The sequence below is a fragment of the Furipterus horrens genome, unplaced genomic scaffold, assembly GCF_987537825.1.
Source record: "Furipterus horrens unplaced genomic scaffold, mFurHor1.1.pri manual_scaffold_15, whole genome shotgun sequence".
Taxonomy (NCBI): Eukaryota; Metazoa; Chordata; class Mammalia; order Chiroptera; family Furipteridae; genus Furipterus; species Furipterus horrens.
In genome coordinates, this window is record NW_028327185.1 from 10,232,777 (window position 1) to 10,253,619 (window position 20,843).

Genomic DNA, 20,843 nt, shown 5'->3' on the forward strand with positions numbered 1-20,843 from the left:
GGGGAAAAGCCATTTAAAGGGGTATACGATAAAACTTTAAAAATATTTCTCATTATGTTATTATTTTATAGGTTTTTTATCTTAGCAAACGAAATAAGAATGAAAGGAGTCCATTATCCTTAAAATAAGTTTTCCAACAAAATAGAAGGTATGTGGAGACTAATTATAATTATGTGAGGATACTATTTACTTAATCACAGAGGATTTTTTTTAATCATTATTTTTATAGATGGTAGACACAGTGAAATCTTCAGCACAAAGATTCAGCAACTGTCAAAACACATAAAAGACATTTCTATTAGCGTGAATATAAAGCTATACACTCTCAACTAAAAGCACAGTGAAAATCACTGTAGCCTGAAGTGTACAAAATTAACTCTTCTCAGGAGGCACACAAAGCACATTTTTTTCCACCCTGAATACAAGAACTGTAAGCTCTTACTAAAAACCAGGGTAAGAAATCACAAACTTTCCAACTTTTATCCCAATCATAGTTTTAAAAGTTTTAACTACAACGGTCTTGCTTTTACTATACTATCTGGCATCTTCCCTTAATAAAGACAGCACAAGGCGCCATCTCCTGTGTATTATTACAGGATATTAACCCAGTCTACCATTAACATAATTACAGCATGGATATTCGGAAGAGAAATGGGTGTTTTCACTACCACACAAGGATAAGGCATACTTAAATAAAAACATAAAATGGCCAATGTACTTGCTTCCAGAGGAACAGGGGAGACAACTTAGGAAGAAAAGAATACAGTTCTTATCCTTTAAACGTATTTTTAAAATCACTTATGGTTTAAAAGTGCTTTCAGTGAAATTTTAAGGCATACATCACACGTATTGGTGGTGGTTGGATCAAATCTATCAAAAAATGTATGAGTGGTCAGGAAATAATCAGACGTTTCAAAATTTCTGTTTTAGGAAAGAAAAGAAAACCATCTACGAGTTGGACCATGATTACAATGCACTACTTGATAATAAGAACCAATATTCCCTTAATCTGTATAAAAATGCCTTTTAAATGGTGGCCTTCAGAACACTTATTAAAATTCCTTTAGAAGTCTGAAAAATCTTTCAAGAAATAGTTTTTCCTTCACTAAACGAACCCAAACACATCAAGGAGCATCATCCATTTGGACAAGCTCTTCCTATCCCTTCTCAGATACTTTTGCCAGGAATTCAGGTGTAGCTGAAGGTTAGCTCACGATGGAATTCCTACCAATGAAGCAGGGATGAAGAGTAGTGGCAAAGAGGAGAAAAGAGTTCTTCCCCACAATTTACACCTCCCATGGACAAACGGTACGTCCTAGTCCTGTTCCCTGACATGTACATGGGTAAACGAGGCGTCCTAATGTGCTGCTGAAGAAAGGCTGTAACAACTCCTAGACACACATTCAAAGACGATGTCAATTAGGCATCGCAGAAACATATAAACAGGCAATTTTGCTACTCTCCTGAAAACATGTGTCCACCAAAAGAAATTCCTGCATTTTCCTCTAAAATCAAATACATTCATCTTTCAGTCACCTTAGGAACTGGAAGCATCTACACATTCAAAAAGGCCTGGTTTCTTTGGGGTGTTGAGATAACAGTGTCCTCAGCAAACCCTGTCTGCCACCAGGACAAGCACACAGAAACAAACGCAACCTTAGGCTCAGGCTGATGTGGGACAGATCTGTGACAATAGGAGGTCCATCCCCTGTACTTTTCTTTATCAGAATTCTGTAAGCAGAGTCAAATGTGCACTTTATGAGGCAAAAATAAGGCAAATGGCTCAGAAAGAAAAGGCAAAAAAACTTCTTTAGTCTCTAGGATAAATAGCTTTTGTTTCTGGGAGTTCTTTAAATTGTCTCATAAGTTTCATCTATGTTCAAAACCTGTGATATAAATTTAGTTATGAAATTAAGTATGCCCAGCTAAGGGATACTTGAATTTCCTTGACCACAGACACATGGCCCACTTGGAGAAACATGGATTAGCTGGTCTTGCCTCTGGGCACCATCTTTGTTGACTTGATTATAATTAGAAGTTTGAACTGAGAGCAAAAATCTTTCTACTTTACAAATTCAAAATTTTATTTTGCTCTCTCGTAAACACTGTAGTCTTTTCCCTCCAGCTGCTTTTCAGTTTAAAACATAAGCTTCTTTCAAAAATTACATTTACAAAAATACAGGATATCATTCAGACTAATGGGAAAACATGACTATATTATGTATTGTAATATTATCGTTCCGTGTTAAATTTCTTGAGAGTGAGAATTCTATTGAGGTTACATAGGAGAATGTCCTGGTTCTTAGGAAGAAACTCAAAAAGTATTCAGGCTAAAGCAACAAATATTCGCAAATTGCCTTCCAACTATTCAGAGGGGGGAAAAAAGTGAGAATGCGTAGGTAAGAGTTCAAGTCAATGTGGCAAAATGTTAATAACTGGTATGTTCAGGTGATGGGTAGATGGGTGTTCACTGTACTATTCTTTCAACTTTGCTGTAATTTTTAATCACTCAAAATAAAAAAACTGGGAGGGATAAAAGCTTCCTAAATTGCAGACAGCCTGGCTGGTAATAAGCACGGGGCACTACTAAAAACTCAAAGCAGCACAGTGCTTGTCTAACTGCAGTAGGAACACAGGTGTCCATTTCTTTTTTAGATAAAAATGTCATATAAAATGTAGAAAAAATATTGATACCTCGAGATAATAGGTGACTTGCTGCCATTCATTGTATTTGTTCTTTCCCAGGGTTTTCTTGTTGGTTCTTTAAAAATAAAGAGCATAAGTTACTAAATATCCTACACGCTCTCAGAGTTATTGTAAAACAAATAATAAAATACGAAATGCCATTATACGGGTTACTGTAGTAATATAGGTAAATAAGAAAAAATTAATTTCAATTCTGAACTTTATTAAAATCCATAAGGGTTCTAATTTGAACAACTTTAGACCTTAAAATGAGAAAAACAGGTAAGGGTGACAAGCTTCCCTGGGATATATTTAGATCGTTAAATCTAAAATACTGTAATTTGATGATCCAAATGATCCTCTAATTTTAAGAGCAAGTAATATACAATAATACATATGTAAAATTTTTAAAAAAGAAAGAAAAGGGAATAAAATAGAATACTGTCATTCTATACACTGGATGGAAAGAAGTTTCTCTAATAAAGGTAGGATAATCAGAATAAGAGTAGGATGTTTTTAAGTAGTTTGAATGAAATAGCATAAATTATTTTAAATTAAGAGAGAGTGTAAGTTTATTAGACTGAAACAGTATAGCTATACTATTTTAAACTATTTTTAATGCTACAAGTAAAATGCAAAGTAAAATCTTTAATGTGTTCATAAACTCTGATATTTAATCTAAAGTCAAAGTCCTCTTAGAAAAAAAATTCATACAACTTAAAATAAATTTCAGAATCATGCAATTCTGCTGTACTTCCTTGATTCTCCAAGTCAAGTTTATTTTGTTAATATTCTAAGTAATATAGCCTGTGCCCAAGAACTCTCAATGTTAAAAATGTCACTAAATTCAAGAATGTTTCCCGAAAGTTTTAAAAATTTTTTCCCTTACAAATCAGAAGCTTTATTTCCTTGATGATCACTATTAGCTCTACGGATGGTTAAAATGAAAACCTTCTTAATCTGAGAATGTTTTGAAAGAGACAATGCGACCTAGCATGCTCAATCTTTACCTTTAAAAATCAATTATTAAAAATACTTCCTTTTCCAGTCAGGGCACATGACTATGTTGCACATCAGGTCCCCAGTTGGGGGCGCAAGTGAGATGCAACCACACATTGATGTTTCTCTCCCTCTCTTTCTCATTCCCCCTCTCTCTAAATATAAAATAAATAAACAAACAAATAAATTATTTAAAAAAAAACAAACTTCCCTTTCATCTGCTGATGTATTTTGCTTGTTTTACTGAATAACTTCAAATCATCATCAATGATACACAGAAAATGTGTAAACATTATGATTTCAAAGAAAGATTCATCAGAGAAAAACGTGGGTGTTAATGAGTCTCCCAATATCAAAAAGAAATAACAGCTGCTTCTGGGATACCAGACAGCAGAGGAAAAAAGTCAATGCTTTCAAGTGGGAACAAAAACTCTTAACATTTATAGGCCAAGCAGTCACTTGATCCAAACATGGGGAAATGGGGAGTATTACTATATAGAGTAAGTTTATAAAAGGTAAAATACATCTCTCGAACTTACCAGGTGTAGCTGTTGAAGAGGCCTTAGAAGTCATGGGCTCTGGATCTTCCTAAATACACAGAAGTAAGTATTAATGATATGACAGATCTATTGTACAATTAGTGTTTATACTTGCATTTCCAATATTCTGCCTGCCGTTGCCCACTGTTTCGTCCAACCATCTTAGACTTCTTCCTTCTCTTACCTTCCCAGCATTCCCCCTCCTGTACCCCACACCTCCTTTCCTCAAGAACTGAGAACTACACTAGCCAATGTTATCAGGCCGGACGTAAGGGACAGGTGTGAGGAATGGCATCACAGAAGGCCCGATGGAGCAGAAAAAATAATCCTACTATTTGTTAAACACCCATCTAGAGAGCAGATAAAACAGAGATCCTAAGAGGGAAAACCAAGACAAAAACCAAAAAAACCTAGTGAAAGGTCATTCACTCATGTAACGATAGACTTAAGTAGAGAATTAAATTCTATAAGCCTGAATTTAGGGCTTTCCCCACAACTCCACATACTCAACCATTTTACGATGAATGTCATTAAAAATTATAAATATATGTGAAGAGTAAAAAAATAAGCAATTATAAATTCAGATTCAGTTCAAACCGATCTTTGACATGGTTTCCTGAGTGAGCTATGCTGGAGCCTCACACTTCCAGGCGTGTAGACCGTCTTCATTAACTTACATTTCTGTCCTCTTTTTGTTCTGTTTCTATTGTTGATCCCTTTTCGGCAATTCTTCTCCTAAAAAGAAGGTAAATCGGATTAAAAACTCATCTAACTCAGTATAAAAACTACTCCAAAGGGAAGAGCTGCGTCTAGTTAAATTATATTTCAGATGAAACTAAGACAAGGCTCTGAACACGCCCACAGACTCTCCCACTTACCTCCTGGCCAGCAGGGCACTCATTTCTTCCATTAAACCACTACCCGCTAAAGGAAGGGGTCCATTTCCACGACCCGTGTCCGTTTTGGATGAGGCCGAGTTCACACCAATGGTGTTGCCCCCGCTTGGGAAAGAGGCATCCTCCATCTTAATGAAACATACATACATAATAAACTCCTATGGCAAACAATACTGTGTTTATTATTATACTACATTCAAAACAGAAGACTGTATCAGCATTAATTTCAATAAAAACCTCTGTTTTAAAACTTCTTAAGCACCAGTGCGGGGAATAGCACTGGCCTCATTATACAGCAATAGAAGTTTCCTCAAAGTCAACATCACCAATAATGGGGAAAACTATATCCCATAGTCTTGTGTGTGATACACTGAAAAGGACACATTACTTTGGTGGTGAAAAATGCATAACCTGCTCCCAAAATGCATAACCTGAATCTTATCCTCAGGAAACACCAGATAAACCAAACTGAAGGATGAGCTACAAAATAATGGTTTTGCAGTCTTCAGAAATGTCAGTATCATGAAAGACTGAGGAATTGTTATAGATAAAAGCACACTGAAGGATACTACAAACTAAATATAATGAGTGATCTTGGACTAGAAAAAATTGCCATAAAAGACATTATTGGACAATAAGTGAAATTTGAATAGATTTATAGATTGTAATATTCTATCAATAACATTTCCTGATTTTGGAAGTTACACTGTGATCATGTAGGTGAATGTCCCTGGTCTTACAAAATACACAATGAAGTATTTCGGAAAATAGGGGCTTGGTTTCTATGACTTACTATTGATTCAGACAAAAGAAAAGTATGTATGTGTTTATGTAGAAGGAAACATACGCAGAGAAAAAAGAATAAAGGAAATACAGTAAAAATATTAACTGGTGAGTCTGCTTGTTGGATTGACAGAAATTATATTATTCTTGTACCTTTTCCCTAAATTTCAATCTTTCATTTTTAAAAAATCTTTTCAATTAAAAAAAAATTTCAATGAAGTTATTAACGTAAGATCCATAAAATTAGAGCGCAATAAATTCAGTACTTTAGATATTAAGAAAGAAATGCATTTACCCGTGACACTTTTCTAAGTTTTGCTCCAGCAATTGCAGCCGCCAGTCCAGTTAAGGGACGATTGTCTTCTGAAACGGATCCCCCAAAAAATCCAGATGCAGGGAGGGGAGGAGCAGGAGGCGGGGGAGGAGGGGGTACCTGGTTAGGAAGAGGGGGTGGAGGAGGGGGAGGGGGAGGCCCTGAGGACGGAAGTGGGGGAGGAGGAGGAGGGGGTCCTGGGGGAGGAGGAAGCACTCCTAGAGCCTGGGCAGGACCTGGTGGAAGTGGAGGAGGGGGTGGAGGTGCCGGTGGTCCCAAGACAACGCCTGAGAGAAAGAAATGTTAAACGAGACCATCAACAACAGAGCAAAATGACCGTCCCTTATGTGGAACTGCAGGTAGAACATCATGCTAAATTTAATGGATGACTGAAACATTTACTACATATTAACGAGTTTGATTTACTATACTGTTGAAAGTCTAGGTCAGTATTAAACATACTAAAATGTAAAACCAAAGTGTACAACTACTTAACTTTAATGTCAGAGCTTCATTAAACAGAACTATGCAACAGACCATTTAATTAGAATTTCTTTTTTGTTTGTGGGGATTTGGTAAATAAACAAAATAAGTGCTCATGAAATTTCGAAGGGAGGTAGTATCCCTGAAAAAACAAACCAGTGTACCTGATGGTAGTTAGTACTACTTGAAATAACAAACCCCCAAAAATCTGTGTAAACCCTAACTGTTGAGAGAATAAATTCTACAATAGTGAAAGCATGCATTTTTTTGCTTTGAGACAGCCAAAGGGGCTGGACCGAGGACATCAAGGACGGTGGGTCCCAGGCATCAACATGTCAAATCATAATACATCGCATTCCAACATGTAGTGAGAATGGGAATGACTGAGCTTAAGGAATCTGCTGGTATGAAGTAAAGCTCCAAATAACTACCCACAACCATTAAATGGCACAGAAGCTGAAGCACAGAGGTGTTTTCAGGCTAGAAGACGGGGTAAGAGGAAAATGGCCCACTCTTCTACAATCGCAAAGAGAGTGAAGAACTTAATATCAGAAAACTCGACTAGTAGGTGCTTCCTTCCTTTAGGCTTAAAAGGGGCATTTTAGGACAAATAAAATTTGCACAGTGGGGGGTACCATCTTTTTGAAACCGCCACCTTTGAGCAGTCACACAAGAAGCGTCTAGAACACAGGGCTGCCAGTCTCCCAGGAGTTGCCAGAGCCCTAGGTTCACAGCAGGCAGGCCGTCTGACCCGATCAGGCTAATCAGTGTGCCTCCCTTGTCCCCATTACAGCCACAGTGATACTGAATTAGGATTCTGGCTCAATGTGTAAGCAAATCTGAGAAGTCAACAAGAAAAAGGTATACATAGCAATAATGAGACTTATCTTGAGCAATGAGATTTTTAAAAAGAGGCGTGTTTAAATCCAGATTATAAATCACTATTTCTTTGTAAGCACCAAAGAGGGTTGCTAAGCATCTTCTTATTTACTTACAGAGCCAGGTCCTTCTCTACTTGCAAATAATCCATACTGAGAAGTACGTTACCATGACAGCAAGGTTGCGGCAACCAGGCAGGACGGGGGGCCTAACTACAGAAGATGCTCTCCCCCCTCTGCTAGCTCTCTGGCCCACTACTTCCTGCCATTCTGGACCTCGGGGCCCTTTGGGGCCGATGACAAGCCCGCCACCCTCTCCACCCCTGCTGCAGAGTCTGGCGGCTCCGCAGGGCTCGGGGAGCCCCACCCTGGACGTCCAATACGGGGCGCTCAGCACAGGAAAGAAAGGCCAGAAGGGAACTGGGGCCAGGCCTGGAACGGCTGCCGAGGAGACTCCACGTGAGACATGGCGTGAGGACAGCTGGCACTAAACCTCTCTCTACAGACCTGAAAGGGAGACGAGCTGCGCGTGTGTTTACGGTGGAGCTCGAGTATGCCAGGCGCTATTTTCTCGGTGAAATTTAAAGGAAATGTACTAAGGAAGCCTTCAAACATGGAAAACGCCTCCAACGGGGACCCCGCCGAAGGTACCAGGACCCAGTGCCCTGCGGAAATGCCTCCTACTGACCCTCCACATGCAGGGAATGCGACAGAAAGGAAAACCGCTCTGACTTGGTGAATCCGAAAAAAACACGGTGCTGTGGCCTACAGACGTCCGAACCACCCTCCCGCTCCTCTGGGCGATCCCGGAGGGCGCACGGGCCGTCTCAGGGGCCGGCTGGGGCGCAGCAGGGAAGCCTTACCCGGTGGGGCTGGAGTCTCGGCCGGCTGAGAGGCTGCCTGCAAGCCCGGCTCAGAAGCAGGGGAGTCTCCCAGCACAGAGTTTAGAGGAGGCTCCGCAGAGGCAGGGGCAGCTGCAGAGGGAGAAGGGAGAACACTAGGCTTGGATGAGGGAGTTGAGGCAACAGGGGCGCTCGGAGGAGGAGAAGCTGGAGGTCCACAGTGTGACAGTGGCACGAGGGGAGGCGGTGGCGGCGGCGGCGGCGGTGGCGGCGGCGGCGCTGGCCCTGAGGTAGGCGGTGGAGACACTGGATACGCGACAGGGTCCCGCAGCCCGTCGGGGGCTGTCGGTGACGGAGGCATTTGGGACACAGGAGAAGAAACACAGACAGGGAGGACAGGCCTCGGGCCGGCCGCTTTGCCGGGGGGGCTGCTAATCATTACAGGAGGGGACGGCGGGAGGGGCGAGAAGCTGGCAGGGGCCCAGGCACAGGGCTTCGCGGCGGGAGGCTGCGGAGAGGGTGTGTTCACGGGAGAAGAAGGCCGAGAGCTTTTGTTCAGAGGGCGAGGCACGGCAGCGCAGTGGGGGAGGACCGGGTGGAAGGCGGACCCTAAGGAGGCTGCGAAACGTGTCGCTGAGTGTCGCAGTGGTGGTGTGGGGGGTGTGGAAGGAGGTGGCAGGGCGGTCACTGCAGCGTAATCGGCAGTGGCCTCTGACACCGGAGCGGAGATGACTTTAGCGTGTGATGGAGGAGGTGCCGCAGCAGGCTGGCCACCGGCGCCCTCGGGCAGTGGAGCGCTATACAGGGAGCTGTCGGAAGGTGGCGCTGGGCAGAGGTGGGAAGCGGCAGCAAAGGACAGGGTGGAAAAGGAGAGAGAAAAAGGGAGCCAGTAAAGCCACAAAACCAGCACTCAGACAAATGTATAAAAGTAGACTACAGTTAGTACAGAGAATCAGGCACGTGTGCAAACAACTGCCTCCTCCCGAGAACCTGTCACTCATAAACACGCATCTCTGAGATCCGGAAGAGGTTGGAGTAAGTTTTCTTTCTCTCTAACCGGGAGATTGATCAATTCAACTGATTGGCTTATCCTTTACAAGAAAAAACACAGTACTTGTAGTCTTAATTTTCCTCACTTAGTCCACCAAAAGTACGTTAAGATGATACGAATCAGGGCCACAAACAGAAGAATAAGTTTAGCTGTTTTTTAAAAAACAACAAAGAGCTAAACTAGCAGAGGTTTATTATAAAGGACTACGAGCCCCCTATTCAATGCTTATTTGTGGAAAAGTTTTGTTTTGTTGGCTATAACCCCCTCCCCCAAATAAGTAGGGAGGTAGTGGCAAAAAATTAACTCAAACAACCAACCAGTCAACCAATGTTTAACCAGCTGACACTGAGACTTTTCATATAGGCCATAAGGAATAAAAACGAATTCTTAAATCTATGATAAATGTTAATTTCAATCAATGTCAAAAGACCTCAAACTTTCAGTCCTATCTTAATTTGTAGGTCTTTCAATAAATTCCATCCTTGAGTGATTTTCACACTACTAAAAAATATATTGAAATAACTAGTCAGTTTTAGGATATCTTTCACCTACTGTTTTTAATACCTCCTTCAAAACTTAGGGATACCATCAGGCAAATAAATGTCCTGCTGAATGGCATTATAATATTACAGTATTCAAAACAATTTAAGCAACCTCAAAAGGGAAATATAGTCAAGTTCGTCCAATATAAAAAATTTCATAAAAACACTGATACTTTAGAGCCAGTTTATAGGGAGTTAGAATTCCAGAATAAAAATTTCCAAGAGCTTTCTTTAAGTCTCCAAGCAATAAAAATACAGAGAGAAATAAAAAGAAAATGTTAATGTAGCAATTGCTGCTTTATGAACTTTTTCCTAATTTCCGATTGTACTGCTTAATCCCAAGGATCTCAAGTGTGAAATATCTAATATATGACTCCACCAAAGACCATCCATCACCCAAGCTCGGATACCAAGACCACGAAATAACACGTACAGTTCTTACCAGTGTTGGGTATTCTCCGCTCTCGCTCCCATTCCAGCTGCTCCCTTTCTAGCTGTTCCTGGCGCTCCCTCTCTTGTCGCTCCCGCTCCAGTCTCTCCAGTCTCTCCCGCTCCAGGCGGTCCTGCCGCTCCCGTTCTTGTCTCTCTCTCTCCAGCTGCTCCTGTTCCAGGCGCTCCCTCTCCAGCCTTTCTCTCTCCTGCCTTTCCCGCTCCAGCTCCTTCTGTCGCTGCTGTTCTTGAAGTTGCCTACAATTTTAAAAAATATATTTTAAAATACGCATCTCTGGCTACTCATCATGACAAAATCTGTTTCTTTCCCAAGAAAACCCATGTGGAGCTCACTGCTGATTCAAATACAAAGCCATGTAGATAGAGCAGGCAATCAACACCTCTCCCCACGTGAAGAAAGGCTACTCTGGGTGGCGTTGACTTACCAGTTTCATATAAACGAAAACAATTTCTCTTACTACTAAGACTGCTGCAGCACATTACACTAATGTCTCTTTAAAAAAAATAAAGGTTAGCCTTTTAAAACAGATTTTATTCATTTATTTTTAGAGAGGGGGAACAGAGGGAGGAAGAGAAGGAGAGAAACATTGATGCATGAGAAACATCCAGTCGGCTGCCTCTCACATGCACCCCAACCGGGGACGGGACCCACAAACCAGGCACAAGCCCTGACTGGAATTTGAACCAGCGTCCTTTTGCTTTGCAGGATAGCGTCCAACCAACTAAGGCACACCAGTCAGGGCACACTGTCTCATTTTATTCGGTACTTTTCATGAATAAAATGTTGCAGATAAATGGATTTTCCAAATAACTGAACACATCACTTTAATGACTAAGGCATTATGTTAATCACTCAATAAAAATTACAAATTTTAATTTACTTCCTAAAACATGACACCAAATCTTCAGTGTACAAGTAATTCATTATCATTTTAGAAAATACAATAGCTGATCACAGGAATAGCTTGAACAAAGTTTCCTAAGTGGAAAAAAAAAAAAATCCACAGTTAAGTAAAAAGAAAAGAAATAAAGTTAAGGCACCTTAAGTCTCATACCCAGAGGGAACTATCATTAACATTCTGGCATTCACACTTGCAGACTTTTCTTTCTGTAAAAGTAGACGTATAAACTTTAAAAACAAATGAGAAAGAACAATATTTAGCTATCATTCTCAAATCTGTTTTCTTCTCTCCCATTTAATATACTATTAAAGGTATTCTAAGGCACTAAGTATAGTTTTGCATCTTTATTTTTCGCAACTGCATAGCATTCTATTATTTACCTGTCCGTGGTTCAAGCAGTCGCTGATAGCCAGATTATCAAGTCTAATATCATTACTACTACTGACTGAATAAACGTTTCACCTTCATTCCCCTTTGAATCCTTTTCTAACTGCATCTCAAGGATCATTACTCACACATTATTTGCTAGGTGAAAAGATGTTAGGTTTCATTTTGTTATGTGGCTTTTAATCTTCATGTAGAAATCTAGCAGTATTCCTTTCTGTGATCTGCCTTGGATACCCTTCTTAGGTGACCCTCTCACATCAACACTTTCTTTTTTTACTTTCATTTTTTTCCAAAGAAATCCGTAGTTCATCTGAAGTTCATCATGGGTGGGAGAAGGGAAGCAGTACTCTACCTCACACACCGTTTCCTGAACAGCTGACAACCCCCATTTAAGATGGTACCCCTCTATATATGTGTGTGCTGACTGCGTCTGAACTTCCAGAATGTTTTGGTTCATAGGTCTGTCTGTCTAGAAGGGCACCACCATCTTGATCCTTTGATATCTGATAGGTTCGTATTTTAATATCTAGTAAAGCGTGTCCATCCTTACTACTCTCCTTACATTAAAAACCTATGGAGGCCTGTTGCATGTGGCTCTGAAACAGTTTGCTTAGTACCTTCCATACACATATGTAAAAGAGCAACAAAATGTCCCCAAGTCCCCATCTGGACCTAAACGATATTCTTGCTTATAAAAGTTAACTCTCCAAAAAATAAAGGATAAAAAGTTATCCTCATCAGCACTGTGAGGAATATTAAGTGAGGTAATGCCTTAAAACCCCTTTAGGAAGTATCTGGAACATAAGACCATTTGATAAATGTGAGCTATAATAATAATGATTGAGAAATTTCAAACTGGGACTTGCCCTGGCCTGGCTAGGAAACTGGCCATGTTTGGCTTACAGGTGGAGCTAAATGATAGAATGGATATGATAACTTTCATTCCTCCCAGCAGTATCAATAAACCAGTAAGCCCTTCCCAGTAATCCCTCCCCTCCATGCTTCCTAAACTGACTCTAAAACCCAAGGAAAAGCCCATTTGACCAGTAAATTAATCCCACTTCTCTCACAAAAACACAAAGCCTCTCTCTGGCCAAGACACCATACTTCACAATAACTGCCAGAGGAAACCTACGGTAGTGCTTATTATAAGCAGCAGTTGTTTAGTATTTTTAGGATCCAGCACTGACTTCATTATGCATTTGGTTAACCACTAGCTACAAGTTTCTGAGGGATGACGGTATCACCGCAAGGCTGAGGGCAAGAAATTAGGTGTACTCAGAAGAATGCTTTTAAAAATAAACCAGACAGAAAAAGTCAGTTATTATTATTTATAATAACCTGCATCTAATGAACAAACTCAGCTAGGTCTTATATTAAAATGAAAACCCCTAACTTGTGTTAAAAAAAATTAGAGCATTTAAAATGTAATACTCTAAGCAATCTAGTGGGTCCAAAAGGCAAATGATACCCACATCTCTCTAACTAGAATATATCTGAATGCAGAAGCTCAGGAAAAGTGCTTCGCTTTAGGTTACTTTAGTAGCTGCACCAAGAAATCAGTAATGACAAGATCCAAGTTACTAGCTCGTCTGACATCTCTGTGCCACCTTTTATGTTTTTGTTTTATTAAAATAATATAAGCACACAGTTTTTAAAGCTTGTAACAAAACCAGTAGTTCATTCCCCCAACCCTCCCACCCATTTTCAACACATCAAAGACAATTACTGTCAACTCTTTGGTTGTTTATGTTTTAACTTTAGACATTATGTACTGACTTTCTAATAAAATATGTCTTTGCCAACTCTCTCACCACACATAAAGTCTTCCCAGCCATCATGGGAGAACATTGATTTCTGCCGATTAAATCAACATTCAGAGGTTGTTGTACATGGGACAATGTAAATACTATTCACAGCTGGGTCACCTAGTATTCTAAGGCTGCATCCCATTTCTTACTCAACTCCTTAGTTTTCTTCCCCCCAAGTTAGTGCCTGCTTCTTTAAGCAATACAATGCTTTTAACACAAAAAAGTTGAAGTCACAGGTAGAAGGAGGACAGGCATGAGTTACTCGCGAATCTGAAATAATTATGCATGATGGCATTTACAACGAAGGGTGTCCTGACTTGAGAAGGCTGTTCCGTAATGTCTTCATAGTCTAGGGTTTTCAGTCTGTAAAGACAGACTGTTTGCTGATGAACAAACACAATGGCAGAGATTTTCAAGTCACTGACAGTCGCTGAGGTATGCAGCTCAGACAGCTGCAGGAGATCCTGCTAATTTAATATTTTCTTGATTCAAGGGTAAGAAAGAAGTGTTGTGAGTCCTAGCTAATTTTTAGCCTGCTCACTAAAAAAGATGCACATCTAACTATATTTCCCACGGCAGTGTTGTCAAACAGAAAATTTCAGGTTTATAAATCTTTGGTAGCTATCCCCCCCCTAAACTGGATGGTATATGAACTTTCTGACTTTCATGTCCTCTGAAGCAAAAATTTGTATAAACTTTTATGGGGCAGTTTACAAAGGTATGAAACCCTGCTTTTTCTTAGAAACATCACTGCCAACTCACAGACTGGAAATGAATGTGATTCCCCATCCTGGAGCTCTGTCTGCAACAGCCTGTCCTCTTCACTCACCAATGCAGCTGTTCGTATGGAAAGTAATGGAACTCCATCCCTGTGTCTGCCCCACCCTGGAGAATCATCTGAAGACTTTCTGGAATACAAGAGCCCTATTTCTGAACTATGGAAAAATTCTGGAAGACTACTTTTTCTTTGAAGTGAGGATATTCATTTAAAAATAATTTAAAATACATATCTTTTCTCAGAAACGATTATAGTGCTAATGACCAAAATTATAGCCAAGAACACTTAAAAAATAGTATCAGAAATAGTTACCCCATCACCAAAACATCTTTCTCCAAAAAGATGAAGAAATGTACAAAGCGCTGGCCAACGAGATTAGTGGCTTCTGCATATACTCAAACACATATTTCGTTTACGCTGACTCAAAGACTGATGTTTGAAAGCAAGCAAAATATAAATAACAACATTTAAAACTCTCTTTCATTCAGCCTTACCTATAATGAAGTGTTAGGGAAATAAAGTGATTTAAATTTTGACATAATGAAAGTAGGAGGGCAGACTCAGAAGGATGTTCTGGGTTGACAACAGTCAATAACACTCTGATATTACTGACGTTTGCCAGAAAATAAAACGGAATAAATATGTTTGGATCATATAACGTGGGCATTTCACATCTCTATTAGTAAACAAATGACGATGGATAAAACTAACAGTATAATTAGGCTTTAACATTAGAGAGCCCCAGAGACAGGGGACAACACTCACAAGAGAAGGCGGCCGACGTCTGGCCCATCCGGCCTCTGCAGGCTAACCTGAGGTCTGTACACCTTCATGGCTGGTTCCCTGCTTCTCCACGGGGTTTGTTACTCCCCTTTTATAACATCCAGGTAGTAGTGGTGATTTGCAAGCTATTTATAGATATTAACTAAATTGAGTTCTATGTTGAGACTAACAGAGGACTGACTCATGTTTCTCAGAATATGTTTTTTCATCACAGTAGGCCAAGGAAGCCAAACATTAATGAGTAGGAATCAAAAACCAATATTAGAAATGATACACATATGACAAAAACTAAACTATATTACCATCATGTGACTAATGTAAAGGTATTAGACTAGTAAGATTTAACATCGAGAGTAAATGTTTAATCAACTCAATCTTACTTTCATTAAAAATAAAAAAGTTAAACTTATAAAATGTTGTATATACGAGGAGAGACCCCTCCCAAAAAAAATCAGAATTATTTTCTGAAAGGCAGACCCCTTGTAGTACAGCCTTCCCCCACTAGGTGAGTGTCCTAGGAACCTGTCTGTAACAGTGTACCAGCTGGTGGTATTGTGAGAGGCTGTGTTCAGCTTCAGTGAATTTTCTGAAGACGTTTTCAACGCGTTTGCCAATTTCATGATGGGTGACTGACAAGCGCACCTGCCCACACCACGCTGTGTGTTCAGCAGTTTTTGACCAAAAGCAGCTTGACCCACTTGCCTCACCCTCCCCATTCACCCGATCTCTCTCCAAGAGACTTTTTTTTGTTTGTTTCCCCGGATGAAATAAGTCCCCAAAGGGAATCATTTTGCCCGTGTGGAAGAGGTGAAACAAAGAACAGCAGAAGCCCTAAAAGGCATCAAAATCCACGAGTTCAAAAACTGTTTTGAGCTGTGGGGAAAAAAATGTCTCAATAGGTGTATCACACCAAATGGCAAGTGCTTTGAAAGTGACTGAAGTTTAAACATATAAAAATAAATATGCAAATTTTTTATAAATAAGTTTTATAAAATTTTATAAGAAGAGACACTAGAGTATGGAAAGGAAGGTAGAAAACTTAAACTAGAAGTGAACAGCATATCCAGCAGGTTTGTGGAGACACAAAGCAAATGGTGAAGAATAGAGATGAAATTAATACTGAAAGAGAAAGAAACTGGTTTGGAGGGTCTACCTAAAAGGAAGAAGAGCCTGCATGACTATGGAAAGAAAATAATTTAACAATCTGTACCAACGTTTCAGAAACTTGGATTTCACGCTTCAAAATGGCTAAGTTAAAGTCTTCCACTAAACAAGTATAAACAGCATCTCCACATTTCAGACCCTTCAGTACCTACTTATAGACAAACAGAAAAACCTCAAGTCTGGATGAGCACTGTTAGGGCTGGCAATTCAACTGGAGAAAAAATATCTAACAATGATGAAGAATTCACTCAATACTCATTTCCAACTATCAGCGGGTGATGCCAGTTCTTGGCCGCCCTCTGTGCAGTGGGTCACCCATCTGTGTGACCCCTAGCAAGCCAGCAGTCCCTCGATGGTCCGTTTCTATCCTGAATTGTCCTGGCCTCTAGCAACTCTGACTCAGATTACTTGTTGCCCACTCCATACTTACCCAAATTATGTGTTATGTTTTGGGTTTTTCCTGGTTCTTCCTAGTTTTCTATAAAGTTGTTAGTCCCAATAATACTGTGATCATTTTTTATTAATTACTTTCCTCTCTGTGTGTGTGTGTGTGTGTGTGTGTGTGTGTGTGTGTGTGTATGATATCATTACAGTTTCTAAGTGGAATTCTGGTATGTTTAAAACTCTCAATATGCAACTGAAATTATTCTTTTAAGCTTTCCTTATTTCTACAGAAACTTTGGTTAAAAAAAAAAAAAAAAGCAGAAAAACCCCATCATTTTGGGAGATCCTGGAGGGCTTTCCTCAAGAGATAAGTAGTTTTACAGCAAAGCAGCAGACACGGAACCATGGCAAGAGATTCCTTTGACTGTTTGTCAGGGAAACACGATACATGCATTAAGACAGCATAGAGAATATGAGGACTGTTTCAAATATAAGCTCCAAATCAAAGGTCACAGGAAGAAATGCTGGCTTGTCATCCAACTAATGCTTCTCAACTGGAAAAGTCCATCTATACAACAGGTATCAATTCTGCAGAACCGGGTGACGTACTAGTGATAGGTCTGAAACATCCCCCCCAAACTTTCATTTGTTTAAAATGGGACGCCTGGTTTGACTGGCTCAATTGTAGTTACCAAATACACCCGAATTTTTGGAAACAATTTTGTTACGAAGTAGCTTATTATGCAGAGGTTCTGCTAATTCAGAAAAATTACCCCTAAATGAGTCCGTATTTTAATTTCAAATATATTTATAAACTGCGCTGGCATAATGAAGATGTTATTGATCTCAGCCAGCAGTCCTGTCATAAACAGAATGGTTTCATATTCCATTACTACACCCAATGGTAATATCTCAAGATCAATGCCTTATACAAAAGGCTAGCACTATTTCAACTTTCTAGTTAAGGTACTCATGTGAAAATCATAACAATCATAGATTAATTTATAACTACAATAAAAACAAGATTCCTTGAAGTACAAAGACATTTTATGCTGTTTAAAATATTTAAATATACATGAGTATGATTTTTACCAAAAAGAAAGCAGACATGAAATTTTATTAACATCTTTTGTCCACCAGAACAACAATCAGCTCATTTATTAATGCTGATTCTAAAACTTAATAAGATAACAACAAAAGTTCTGAATTTCAAATGGCTAACAAGACAATCTACTTTCAATGTTAGGATGTTCATAGTTTGGTCTTCCAACAGTGGAATGAAAAAGAATAAACAATAACTAGTAAATTTACCTTCTTTGAATTTCCAATTCTTCTTGTGATGGGCCATTCTGAACTTGGGCAGGTAGTTGTGAGTTTTGTCTAGGCAATGTTGGCCCTAAAAAGGGAGGAAAACATTACAGATGAACATTATTTCGGTATTTAGCTGGCGAGAGATAAAAAACCATGAGAAAAACATAAAACCATCACATATTTACAGATGTATCTTCTTTTTGTTTAGCAAAATAAAATAGAAGCTTTACATGACACACAGCAAATGAAAGACGGCAACGTAATACTGTCATCATCCCCAAAGGCTTACTTGGAACAAATGGAAACAACAATAAAGGAAAAAATAAACATTTATATATGAAGAACTTGAGTAAAACAAGTGTTCAATAAGCATCCGGAGAGGCACCTAAGCCTGACATTTTCTAAGACAATGAGACATTCTCTTTGGGGCACTTATTCATGGAGTGGGGAGGGAGAACTTAAAATGAAAAATCAGAATTCAAAAACTCACCTAAATAGAACACTGGAAATGAAAAACAGGAGAGAGAGAGAGCATGAGAACCTTATTACTGGACTGATGGATGCTAATACATTTATCAAATTCGCTCAATTTGAGCTGCCATTCTCATTTCATGGCCTGGCACTGTCAGCACTGGTGAGAACAAACTTCTGCTAAACTTAATATATAATTAACCTACTCATCTGAATTTTTAATGTAACAGAGGTAATCTTAACTTTTCATCTGAGGTTTAAAAAAAAAACCTGCATTCAAATCAACATGGTTCTGTCACAAGAAACTAATGACCGTCCATTCCCACACATCATGTACAAGGTAGAGCTATTTTTAGCATCTGATAAAGAATGCCACTAAATTAGGGACATTTTAATGTCACTGTCTATAAAAATTAAATGTGTCACAGATTGAGATAAATACTGGACCTAATTATACAAAGCCTAGGGTTACAATAGAACAGTCGTGAAATCTAATCCAGTGAACAAGAGAATAAAGACACAGTTATCTTCCACGCTTGGAGAGAAATACACATATCTGGGAATTCTAGTATGCTAGCAAATGTCCCAGCACATATCTTAAAAGTGTTTCATAGACCACTAGGATAAAAATTTTAAGAAATAAATGCTTCTAAAGCAAATTCTTGTAATCTATGAAGCAACTACATAAAGTATTTTATACTAGTGGAGTAGACTTTACAACCAGAAGGTGGGGGGTCATTTAAATGTAACACAGAACTGGTTATCCCAAGTGTAGGAAGACAAATTAAGGAACAACTGCAGTGACATATTCCATCGGATTTCCCAAGAGTCTGCTATGTTGAGAACCACAAAATATATTAATCCCATGTAATCAGTAACAAAAAAACTATTGAAATTAAAATTATACACTTAAATGTTTGCATAAATGAAAATATATAACTTGTCTAATGAACAGAATGAAATTCCTTCCTTCTTTAGAAAATTAATATAACAATGTAAAAATACTGTAGTACACTAATGTTTAATACTTTACAGGGAAAAGATGCCTCTTCTTTTTTGGCAGAAGGGGTCCATACAAGGTAGGAGGTTAAATTTGAGGAAATGTAAATTTGGGGGAAATATTGTATATATCCAGAATCATATTTATCCAAAAATATTAAGTGGGCAACTCACAAGGCTATTTTGGTTTAACTGTTTTTATAAAATAATGTTAATGTATGTAAGTGGAAACCTCAGGCTGCTCAGATAATTAAACAGCTGGATGTCGATAGGTTAGACTTTTCTGGTATCCACCTCAAATAAGAAGGCAATCATACCACTATATCTAGGGCAGACATTACATCTCAAGATCATATTAATATAAACTCACCAATTAAAATCTAGCAATATAAGTTTTAACTCAAATATATAAATTCAAGAAAAAGATGTCAAAGTGTCAAGTTAATTCTACTGGTTTTAGTAAACAGGTATTTTTAGAAAAAACTAACAAAAGTTGATATAATTCACAATAGAATCGGAATGAGAGAAAGTCTCTTAGCTACTCACAGAAACTGTTTTAGTGGGTTTTTTTTTTAAGTTAAAAGTTTACTACAATTTATTCATGAAGCTGAGAAGCATAGATCGTTTTAAAATGGGGGTGAGGTGGGGGTATTTGATCCAAAAACAACTCTTAAAATTCTTTCTACACAGCTCTTTGTGACAATGGGCTATTTGTCTTTCCACAGACATTCTTTAAACAGGGGGCAGGGGAGGGGAAGCGTTCCCCTTGGCGTTTTCTCACGTCTATTATATATTTAATCTGGTTGTTGTGTCTGTTTCTTCTTCATCAATACTGTCAAGTCACAATAATGAGCACTCTGAAGTAGTGCACTTAAAAATAATATAAACATACCAGAAGCATTATATAAAAGAGTTCTAGATAAATTATGAACTTCAGGTACACAATTACATCTTTTCTTCTTGGCAAGCATTCTGCTGGGTTAGACAATTGGTAAGTTATACCAGAGGCACCACACACAGCATGAAGCAGCAACTGAGATCGGGCAAGGTTGGCAGCTGCCGCCGTATTTTCTGGAATAGAACTATTACTTCACACAGGCATATTCCTAGATGATTATCTGTGTTCTTTCCTAACCAGTGGGCAAATGACAATAGTTTATGAGCATCATGGGGTGGTTAACAGTTCTCTTTTGGAAAAAAAGAGAACAAACAAGTAAACCTGCTTTCTTCCTACTATCTTATCGTAAAGAACAGCAGCTATCTGAGGATTAGCTTGGTTAGTTTTCTCTGTTTAATTACCACAGCCAAAGACAATGGTTAATCTTAATTGTCCTTGCCAGAATTCATATGGCCAAGTATGTGAATTACAGTTTCTAATAAAGAAAATATGTC

At 38.9% G+C, this 20,843-nt stretch overlaps 1 protein-coding gene across 5 annotated transcripts in view; it reads right to left on the reverse strand.

Annotated features, from left to right (window-relative positions):
* The window catches only part of ENAH (ENAH actin regulator), a 95,416-nt gene that overhangs the window by 7,154 nt on the left and 67,419 nt on the right, over nt 1-20,843 (reverse strand). For 3 of the 5 annotated variants that reach the window (XM_090263190.1, XM_090263191.1, XM_090263189.1), the window contains 8 exons: nt 17,982-18,066; nt 10,454-10,698; nt 8,440-9,243; nt 6,198-6,502; nt 5,102-5,247; nt 4,901-4,958; nt 4,224-4,272; nt 2,695-2,761 (listed from right to left, as the gene is read on the reverse strand). In XM_090263190.1, the coding sequence (XP_090119316.1) occupies nt 2,695-2,761; nt 4,224-4,272; nt 4,901-4,958; nt 5,102-5,247; nt 6,198-6,502; nt 8,440-9,243; nt 10,454-10,698; nt 17,982-18,066 (1,759 nt within the window). The remainder of the gene's footprint in view (nt 1-2,694; nt 2,762-4,223; nt 4,273-4,900; nt 4,959-5,101; nt 5,248-6,197; nt 6,503-8,439; nt 9,244-10,453; nt 10,699-17,981; nt 18,067-20,843) is intronic. The other 2 variants (XM_090263194.1, XM_090263192.1) reach the window with 1 other exon arrangement.